The 10,722-nt window shown below is 40.2% G+C and overlaps 1 protein-coding gene across 2 annotated transcripts; it reads left to right on the forward strand.

Annotated features, from left to right (window-relative positions):
• The first annotated feature begins 442 nt into the window (after nucleotides 1-442).
• On the forward strand, nucleotides 443-10,320 carry LOC129857283 (maternal B9.15 protein-like). Of its 2 annotated transcripts, none has more exons than XM_055925362.1 (5): nucleotides 443-598; nucleotides 6,352-6,529; nucleotides 6,662-6,799; nucleotides 7,466-7,799; nucleotides 8,023-10,320. In XM_055925362.1, exons 2-5 carry the CDS (start codon nucleotides 6,357-6,359, stop codon nucleotides 8,224-8,226), a joined length of 849 nt encoding a protein of 282 aa, XP_055781337.1. In that variant the 5' UTR covers nucleotides 443-598; nucleotides 6,352-6,356; the 3' UTR covers nucleotides 8,227-10,320. The 2 variants fall into 2 exon arrangements, with proteins under 2 accessions (XP_055781337.1, XP_055781338.1); XM_055925363.1 differs by lacking the exon at nucleotides 443-598 and adding an exon at nucleotides 5,540-6,177.
• The last annotated feature ends 402 nt before the right edge of the window (nucleotides 10,321-10,722 follow it).

The following is a 10,722-nucleotide window of genomic DNA, read 5'->3' on the forward strand; positions in this document are numbered from 1 at the left end:
TTCATCAATATGAATAATAATTGGTTGGTACTATAATAAGGTTATAACATGGTGAGAAGTACATTTCATCCTTACATGTTTTTGAATGATAGCCTATGATAGTAGAAGACCCTCAGTTCACCCGGGCTTGCCATATTTGGTCTGTAGTGGGAGTCTCAAGGTGTAGTAAAAGGGAGTCAGCATATTGCTCATAGCACTGAACAAGGAAGTGAGTCATATTGACGGTGTTACTTCTCGCTTGCACCAGACCCTCCTACGCAACACATGGAAAATCTCAATTGCAAATACTTGCGTCCTCTCTCCTCGTCTCTTTATCAAAACCCATTGGAGGAGAAGGTCAGAGGGGCGGGACCTCTTGCTTTCTCATCCAATGGGTTTTGAGAAAAGACGAGAGAGAGGACGCGAGGAGAATGCTATTGAGATATTCCCAAAGACCAACGCAAAACCAGGAACGTGGATCACTTTGACTGTACTAAAGAGAACAAGGAAGCAACATGTGCCGATAACTATACAAGTAGTCTGATCACAGCAATATAGAAAGGAAATAGAGAAAATTGTCATTGTACTGGAGATTTAAAATACTGCTGTTATTATAAAGGTAAGGGAGACATATTGAGAAGTTTACCATATGTGTAAGTCAACCTTTTGATGTGATTGAAAAATAATTTTGTAAACAAATGTAGGATCTTTTCACATGTGATTTAAATAACTTGGTTATTGTTTGGTTATTACACACGTTGTAAATGTTTTTATTATTTAGGGAATATATTGCTTAATGACTATAAATTACAGCAATTACAACAGCCTACTCACCACGACAGTCCTTGTAGCATGTAATCATTTAATTGTAGCCTAGTATAATTGTTGTTTAGCTTTTTTATTCCCAAATCGGAATATTATTTAAGTTTGTATATTTTAAACAATGAAAACGTAATCTTTAGGATAATCGCAGAATCTATTCAAGTAAACTTTTTGAATTTCCATTTACATGGGGGGATTTCCGCGTTGAGAACCCACTCCCCTGTTCAATGTTTTCGAACGAGAGAAAAAAAAAAAAAGTCGACACCACAACGCGTAAAATTACAAAAACCACGGGCTGAACGGAAAACCCAATCTGAAATCTGTTAGACGTGTAGCCTATAGGATGTGTGATCTCTAAATGATAACCATTTAATGTTCTTCACAAGTTACATTATAGCAATCACTTGAGTTCAAGTGTTACAATGTATCCAATCTCTGCAGTGTGGACTCTTTCCATGGGCTCAGGAAGCACGTGGCCGGGTTATAGGACACTCAAATCCACTCTTTTAGATCTGACGTTTTAGCTGTTTTCTTGCAATTTACATGAACTTACTATCAACAAGACTCACCACATGGCATGAGCCAACAATCTCATTAATGCATTGTATATGCTGCTATAACATTACTGTGCTATAACCATAATATTCCAAGCAGCCATATTACACAACAACAGATATTAATTAACTGGTTTTAAAGAAATACAGACAGCATGTATAACACAGAAGCTTCTCACTGCCAGTGTTCACTCATCTTATTATATAGGTTATGGAACTGTGTTAGGCTCAGTGGACTGGTTCAGATTATTGGGACACCATGTCAACTTTCTCAAACTTGCACAACATGGACTGACATATATGTTGTTATTGGGCTGTAGAGAGGTCATGTCTCGGTCTTTACACAAAGATCAATACAGGGGTTGCTGCAATATCAACACCTCAGTGTTACTGCTTTGTCTGTTAGAGGCAGTGGGCCACTGTGTACTGTCACTCAAAGTCTCTGCTTCTGGAATGGTTGATCTGCATGTAAATGCAATTTACCTACAGATCTGACTTGACTTTAAAGACACACCCAGGTTAATTTTCACCTCTTTATCACCTGATTTACTTACCAAAAGTCACATCTCAATAGGAGGTCCAGGTATGTCATGACATCGAACAAGTGTACGGGGGGGGGGGGGGGCTTTCGTCTTCAAATATAATTATATTGGTCACATACACATATTTAGCAGATGTTATTGTGGGTGTAGCGAAAAGCTTGTGTTCCTAGCTCCAACAGTGTCATAGTATCTAACAGTTCACAACAATGCACACAAGTCTAAAAGTAAAACAATGGAATTAAAAAATATATAAATATTAGGATGTCAGAGTGGCATTGACTAGAATACAGTATATACAGAATACAGTATATACATATGAAATGAGTAAAACAGTATGTTAACATTATTAAAGTGACTAGTGTTCCATTATTAAAGTGACCAGTGGTTCCATGTCTATGTACATAGGGCAGCAGCCTCTAGGGTAAAGGGTTGCATAACTGGGTGGTAGCCGGCTAATGATGGCTATTTAACAGTCTGATGGCCTTGAGATAGAAGCTGTTTTTCAGTCTCTCGGTCCCACCTTTGCTGCACCTGTACTGACCCCGCCTTCTGGATAATAGCAGGGTGAACAGGCCGTGGCTCGGGTGGTTGATGTCCTCTATTTTTCCCTCAAGCAAGAGAGGATGCCAATAACGTCACATCAGACCAACTCCTTGAAGTTTTCAGTTGTGTTTAAAAAACAAAATGTTTCTCAAAATGTATTGTTTTAACCTTAAGTGTGTGTACCAGAGCAGGCTGGTGAGGGGAGGATGGCTCATAATAACGAATGGAGTGAATGGTATGGTATCAACCATTCCATTAATTCTGTTCCAGCAATTACTATGAGCACGCCCTCCCCAGTTAAAGTGCCACCATTGGTGTATACATTACTGGATTTATACTCGGGATATTCTTTTTTTACTTGTACCTATGTGAAAGTGGATTCTCGGCCGTCACTAGCATGAAAACGAAATAATGGCACAGACTGTGTGTGTAAAATGATTTAAGACTGAGACTCTCTCCAATACAACCCAAAATTGCAGAGGTATGTGCATCCTTTCAAGCACACCCTTCTCATTAACCTGTGGTGAGTTACTCACCATTTTCGATGAACAAATAAGGTTTTATATGTAAGATGGTTAAATAAAGAGCAAAATTGTAGATTATTATTTGTGCTCTGGTCCTATAAGAGCTCTTTGTCACATCCCACGTTCCGGGTTGTGACAAAAACTTAGTCGTTCTTATGTTTAATAAATGTATCGTATAGTGTGTGTGGCAGGCTTACAATGACATCAAAAAACAACATTTGAGAGTGCGCTGACCCTGGTGCTAGAGGGGGTACGGGAATATAAAAAGTTTGGGAACCACCGATCTAGGACACACAGATCTAGGACATAGATGAGGGTCTGTTCATGGCATTACATTTTTTAACTGAAAAATGTCATTTATAGTCAGGGAGATGTTTAATTCTGGTCTCAGTGGCCCTAACATATTCTAATCTAATCATGAGCAATGTCCACATCAATCCGGTCTAACTAAGGTAGTGAATGATTTAGTCATGACAGCGATAATGGCACTTTAATATGCAAAGTTTATGATGACAGATGAGGCAACCAGTAAATGACTGGGCCATCATCTAACATGAGGTCAGCTCTCTGAGCTGTAAGAGGTTTCACACTAGACAGTGGAGTGGAGCTTCGCACAGAATGAAACTTCTCACCACCTGTTGACTTGATAACCCTTGCCATTACATGCCCTGGCCTAGATACTGCACAATAACCACATTACTAAGTTCAGAGAGGCTCATGTCTCTCAATTTGCCTCGCAATGTCCTCAGTGATGTAGAGCAGTGGCCAAAATATGTGTCTGTTAGTTACACTTTTGAGAAATATCTCTACAGTTGTAGAATCTTAATTTGATCACTCTGTTGTTGCTGAAATGCACCGCAGGAAATACAGAGGAGCACACTAACACACAGGTATATTAACAATATTACAATTTTCATGTAGCCTACCTTTGGTCAGCTAATAGCCTAACCATGATCGAGTGACAATACAGGTCAAATTAAGATCCTACATCTATATGTTGCTGTGCAGTCTGAAAAAGAACAAACATGTGGCGATAGTTGTGGTCGATATTATTAGACTGAAAGACATTATGTGGCTGTGAAGTTAGAGAAGTGGTCAGACTGGGAACTAGTCAGTCAGAACAAATGCGATGAGTCGGTAGTCTGTGTCTGTAACAGTCTGTGTTACTGTATTTCTGCAAAGATGTAGGATCTTCATTTGGTCACCCTGTTGCAGGAGAACTGTTCTGCACTACAGGACATTTTAAACTTAGTGTATTTGAGGTTTAAAAAGGCTTCTGAAGTTTTCCCTTACAAAAAATGTATCAACCCCTACAGAAACGTACATTAATTATAATCCACATAGTAATTCCCATTTCCTGTTGATGCAGGATTATTTTCCTGCTGTAGCAAACTGCCTCAAATTAAGGTCACACATCAGTAACTTCTCACTGACATTCCTATTGGGTTTCAACATGGTGATGAAAACAATCTTTTCCATTCCATTGAAATTGGTCCATGCCACATTTTTAGATGAGATCACATGTATGAACAAATAGTCTACCCTTCTTCTGTATACCCCTAAGGTAAAAAGGAATACCAGTCTGTCACCCCCTCCCCAACTGTAAATATCCTGTTGCCTGTCTAACATTCTTTCTTTCCACCAATGGTGGGAAGAGGCAGTTTAAGAGTGCAGACTAGAGGCACCACCTGCAAATGCTTTTCAGTTATGGCAGCAATCTGAAACAGGAAATCCTAGCTGAAAAACCATCGTCAGCTGGGTTTAGAGAGTTGTCTTCAGACTTAGGGTACTGTTTGTAGTGTGTATCTGTGTCTGTCTGCGTGTGTGTTTATGTGAAAGAGAGACAGAGGGAGAGAGTTTCGACATAACATCCTGAGGCACACCGAGTTCTTCAAGGACTTGTGACCGTGTACTGGTAGAGTTCTAATGAAAAATGCATTCTGTTATTGAATAAGATACGATCACAGTACCATGTGATCATCAAAAGCATCTGAAAGCAATATTGTGAAGTAATAATGTATTGAATATGACTTTGTTACCTCACCATCTGGTATATCTCTACAACTGAGTTATAACGTGGTTACAAACTGTATAAGCTCACTGAACCTACCGCACTGGGACAATACTGGTTGAATCAACGTTGTTTCCTCATCATTTCAACCACCAAAATTAATGTGATGACGTTGAATCAACGTGGGAAACTAATTGGATTTGCATAAAGTCATCAACGTAAGGTCATTTTGTCCTTTTTTCACCAAACTTTTAACCTAAATCCAATGACGTGATTTTTTTTTCTCTTCAGATTTCACATTGAATTCACATTAGTTGACACTCAAACAAATGTAAATCAAAACTAGATGTTGAACTGACATCTGTGCCCGGTGGGACTGTACGGTAAAGCTATTTGTTATGTTGGTCTTAAGGGAAATTAACTTACTTCTTCACTTGTGACCTATAGAAACAAATTGTTTCTGTATAATTGCTCAACAGTTTACGTAATGCCATTAGTACATAGTTGTGTCACCAGACAAAGTCTGTCACCTCCGGGAAGATGCTTAAGGTGGAACATAATTGTCACGCCTTCATCAAGCTGATGCAACCAGTGTTTTTTTTCAGATTCTCCCTGACTCTCTGTATGTCAGGTCTACACTAACAACACTAATTAACCCTCGCACCTCGACTAAACCAGAGCAGGAAGTCAACACACTTACACTCCTCACATACGTAGTTTCATGATGGCTAATCAGCTACACTGGCTCAGTGTTTCTGCTAAGCTGGCAAACATTCCACTTCTTTGACCGGTACTGTAGGCAGGGGTTGTACTGTACCTTCTCCCCTATGTCAATCTGACACTGTCTGGCACTATTGAGAAGAAACAGACTGAATCGATCAGAAGGCACATACTGTACCTTTGGTCTGTACCTGAATCTGACACGTTTTAAGCATGTGACATATTCATATGCCAACATGGCCTATGAGTCTATTTGCATCTTGTTTGCCTGTATACAAATTACGACCTTTGGCTCCCAGTTTGTTTCAACAACAGAAGGCCAGTCTGACTTGCGTACATTGAACATATATATACCTCTAGTGTGGTCTGAAGGTAATGATAATAGAAAACACACAGTGGCTAAATACTCTAGGAAGTGGTATTATCCGAGGAGCTGACTTCCTCCTGCCCTACATTAGACTGTGAAATAGGGCTATTCTAAGGTTTGAGGAACTGAGAAAATAATTTTGTTGATAGTGGTGGTGGCTTGTGAATTGTACACACACGCTATAGTTTTAGAATATTTTTCCCATGCTATACAGTTGGTTCAAATCTTCTAAATTAGTTGAGTAGCTTTACAGGATAGACTAATGTTTTCTGCACCTATTTCCTCACAGAAACGATGAAGAGAGAGGTCAACGCAGGGGTGAATTTCCTGAGACACCTAGCCGTGGAGCGGGGAGGCTTGGATGGCACCAAAGCTGACGCTTTTGCTGGAAAGCTGCGGCAACTTCTGCTCAACAAATTCAAAGACCACTGGTACCCCGACAACCCCAACAAAGGACATGCATTCAGGTAAACAACAAGGGAAGTGAAATATTAAAGAAGGGAAGTAACTGGATTGTTATTTCGTATGGATGTCTCTGAGAAGATGATAAGTTGACTGTGGTACAGGTGAATAGCTTTCTGTCCTTTGACCCCTCTTAGGTGCATCAGGGTAAGCGAGGGGGTGCCGTGTGATGAGGAGGTGCTGAGGGCGTGTGAGGAGAGCAAGCTCAAACTCAGCGAGCTGGGCCTCCCATGTGAGATTGCGCTGTGGATCGACCCACTGGAGGTGTGCGCACGGTGAGTCACACTATGTTACTCACACGTGCACAGACGTACACACACAGTGAGACGGTGACATACTCAGTCTCAGAAGGCAGAGGAAGAAGGCTTTCATTCATCATTCATTGTACAGTCATACAATCAGCTCTCTGGAGGTACCATATTTATCATCATGATGCATGTGTTGTACGAACCTGCCCACTATGTGATGACTCATCAAGTTACGGTAGGAGGAGGGTGAGACCACTACAATGAGGAAATGATCCCGAGTGAGATGGGTTGATACAAGTGAAACTGTTACACCCTTCAACCTTTTACTTGGGTTAAATCAGGGTCACAGAAAGTGTTTCTTGGTAATCTTAAACACATCTATTGTGAAACAAAAGTACACACCTCACACATATGGTTATGGGCTTAAAAAAAATAAGACACCTGTTCCATATCAGATATAGAGTTGAAATGTATTCAATTTAGAGTTTGCATCCCAATATTACACTTTATATACATCACAGAAGGCTGAAATATAAAAAAAACACCCAATTTTCGGCGGCTTTTTTGATTATGAAAAATATTAATAACATTCCACCCATGAAGCCACTAGGTCATTTGACTGCAGGAAAGGGCTACAAGGTTGTTTATAGGTTTTGTTACAGGAACTAATGTATTCTCTTTCCTCTCTCCCAGGTCAGGGGAGAACTGCAGGTACTTCACAGTAGCTCGTTTCAAAGAAGGAGAAGAGGAAGATGAGGAAGATGTGAAAGAAGACAAAGATGTTGACCTGGATACGTCCGACTACCACTCCGCCACCTCGTCTGACTGTGGCTCTACTGTCTCCAGCGACACAGAGGAGGAGGGGAAGGATGGAGAGACGGTGGGAAGAAAAGATGAGGAGAAGAAGAAAGAGAAAGGGGGAAAGAAAGAAAAGGTGGAGGGCATTCCTTGTGTGATTGCCATGATGCCCAGGGTTCGGGACAGGTTCAGGGTGGAGCATGCTCAACAGAACGTCACCAAATCACTGGTAAGAACTTTTCTGTTAATCTACATTACCTTAATGTGGAACAACATCTCCATCTCTGACATCCGCAATGTAGCACTGTGGACACGTGGATTCACGTAGCACCAAATCCTACACATCCAGAAGAAGTGCTCTCTAAGTACTATCTGATTATTGATATGAAGATTAACTATAAATCAGAATCCTATCTAACATCTTTCTCTCCCTCTGTTCGCTCTCTCTCCAGCTCCAGCCCACCTCTCAGCAGTACTTCTACCACCCTGCCCCTGTGTGGCCCACAACGTACAAGAAGAAGGGCCCTGTGTTCCTCACCACAATATACGCGCCTCCGCCTCCCCCAGCGTTCGGCTACTACGTCCTGCCCCAGCCACCCCCGCAGTTCATCATGCCTTATGCCACTCTGCAGCCATGGGGGGCTGTGAAGAGCTAAACCAACTGGTTGGAGAGGGGGAGGTAAAACTGCCCTGTTACCTATGAGCCAATCACGATGGGTCAATGCAGGTTTTTGAAGGTGTGGGTGAGGCGCAGTTAAGATAGTTTGACAAAATATTTGAAGGGTTAGCGGGGAGCACAACTTGTTTCATTATATCATTTTTTAATTGCTGTACACTTCTTTTTCTTATTTTTGGTGAAAATCAGTTTTGGGGATTTCCTCTATGTAACTTTCTTAGGTAGAATTGCCACTGAAGTAAACAAGGAATGTACTAAAACAGGCATTTAGCAAATATTGCTACAGGCACCCCCCTAAGGGCTGCCAGTGTGTTTTGGTTTAGGGTAATCCACTGATTAAAAGTAGTCTATTCATATTGCTGAAGTGTCTAGAGTAGGCCTGCTAGACAGTCTGTTGCATATTGACTAGTTTAGTGTGATACTGTATTCCAGTGGTATTCAACTCTTACCCCACAAGGTCCGGAGCCTGCTGGTTTTCTTTTCTACCTGATAATGAATTACACCCACCTGGTGTCCTAGGTTTAAATCAGTGCCTGATTCGAGGGGTATTCCTTCATTGGGTGCTCATAACATCTCAGGAATCCTCAGCAATAAGCTGAAAGCCTAAGCTTTTATGATGATTTTATATAGTTTTGTAAATATTATAGACTACCTTTTCATCTGTCACCTCTATGAAGCATCAAAATGGTGAATGTGCACTGTAGGATATAGACCAGGGCTGCCCAATCATGGTCCTGGTGGGCCTAAAACACGTCTGTTTTTTTGTTTCTACCTGGTAGTTAATTGGACTCACCTGGTGTCACAGGTCTGAATTAGTCCCTGATTAGGAGAGGATGAAAACCAGTAGTGTTTCGGCCCTTCAGGACCAGGATTGGGCAGCCCGGCTATAGACTGTAACGATATGCAGCTACATGTGGTAACATATGTACCGTGTCTCTTGAGTTCTCAGAAGCTGCATCTTACTGCATATCATTACAATATAATGTGTCAATATGAGACAATAGATTACCACAAGCACTGTACAGTATATGAAATGGTATTCTGGAATCCAATCTAATGTGATTTACTATTTTTGACAATTCACTGTGATTGTTATCTGTCAAGTTCAGACATCTCTCTATTTTATAATAATTAACAGACCAACCAGAAGCTTTTTGTACATACTGTAACCTATTAAGAAATAGTAATTATCAACCACATTTGTTTTTTTGAATTTGTTGTCATTTATTTTTCCACCTGGAATGTGGAATGTTATTTTTCCATCATTGTTGTAAAGTCAAATTCAATGCATATTTATGTATATTCTCTATTTTATATATCTTGATAAAGTTTGTAGTGTTGGTGCATGTATCATTTTAAATGGTTATTTGTTTGTAATTTTCTTTTTTAGAAATCTTTAGTCTGCTTTAGGCCAGATTGAAGAACAATCTGTCCTTAATGGCGATGTACTCTTATAATCTCCACCCGGCACAGCCAGAAGAGGACTGGCCACCCCTCAGAGCCTGGTTCCTCTCTAGGTTTCTTCCTAGGTTCCTGCCGTTCTAGGGAGTTTTTCCTAGGCACCGTGCTGCATTGATTGCTGTTAGGGGTTTTAGGCTGCATGTCTGTATAGCACTTTGTGACATCTACTGATGTAAAAAGGGCTTTATAAATAAATGTGATTGAGTGATTGCTGGGATAAAATGGGTCTGAACTGAACTGTATTCACTCCTGTATAATCAGTCTTCCATGGATTTACTGTAAATAGTTTTATATACTGGAAATTAAAAATGCTTGGGTGATCCAAATGTTCAGCTTTAATATGAATAGATGTTTTCATAACTTAATACTTATATTCTCTATTTTTATACTAACTTTTATTGGCCCATTGATCTGCTTTGGATGCATATTTATTCAATGTTATGAACTGCCTTTTCACTTGTTCTGAGTACAGAGCAGTATTCTGTTCACACGATTCTTACTGTATCTGATAGACAATTGTCCATGCTAATGTCTATGTTAAGCTGTGTCTGTTTTTATACTAATCATCTCTCTGTCTTGTCAGCACATAACATTAAATCAACCGATTTATAAAATCAAATTGTGTTTTTGCAATCTGTTACCATGTGTATACTGTACTGTTTCATACAGACAAGTAGTCTATTGAGAGAATATGTACAGTGGTAAGAAAAAGTATGTGAAACCTTTGGAATTACCTGGATTCCTGCATAAATTGGTCATAAAATTTGATCTCAACTCCATCTAGGTCACGACAATAGACAAACAGTCTGCTTAAACTAATAACACACAAACAATTATACGTGTTCATGTATTGAACAGACCGTGTAAACATTCACAGTGCAGGGTGAACCCTTGGATTTAATAACTGGTTGACCCTCCTTTGGCTGCAATAACCTCAACCAAACACATTTCTGTAGTTGTGGATCAGACCTGCACAACGGTCAGGAGGAATTTTGGACCATTTCTCTTTACAAAA

This window comes from Salvelinus fontinalis, chromosome 6 (genome assembly GCF_029448725.1).
Source record: "Salvelinus fontinalis isolate EN_2023a chromosome 6, ASM2944872v1, whole genome shotgun sequence".
Taxonomy (NCBI): domain Eukaryota; kingdom Metazoa; phylum Chordata; class Actinopteri; order Salmoniformes; family Salmonidae; genus Salvelinus; species Salvelinus fontinalis.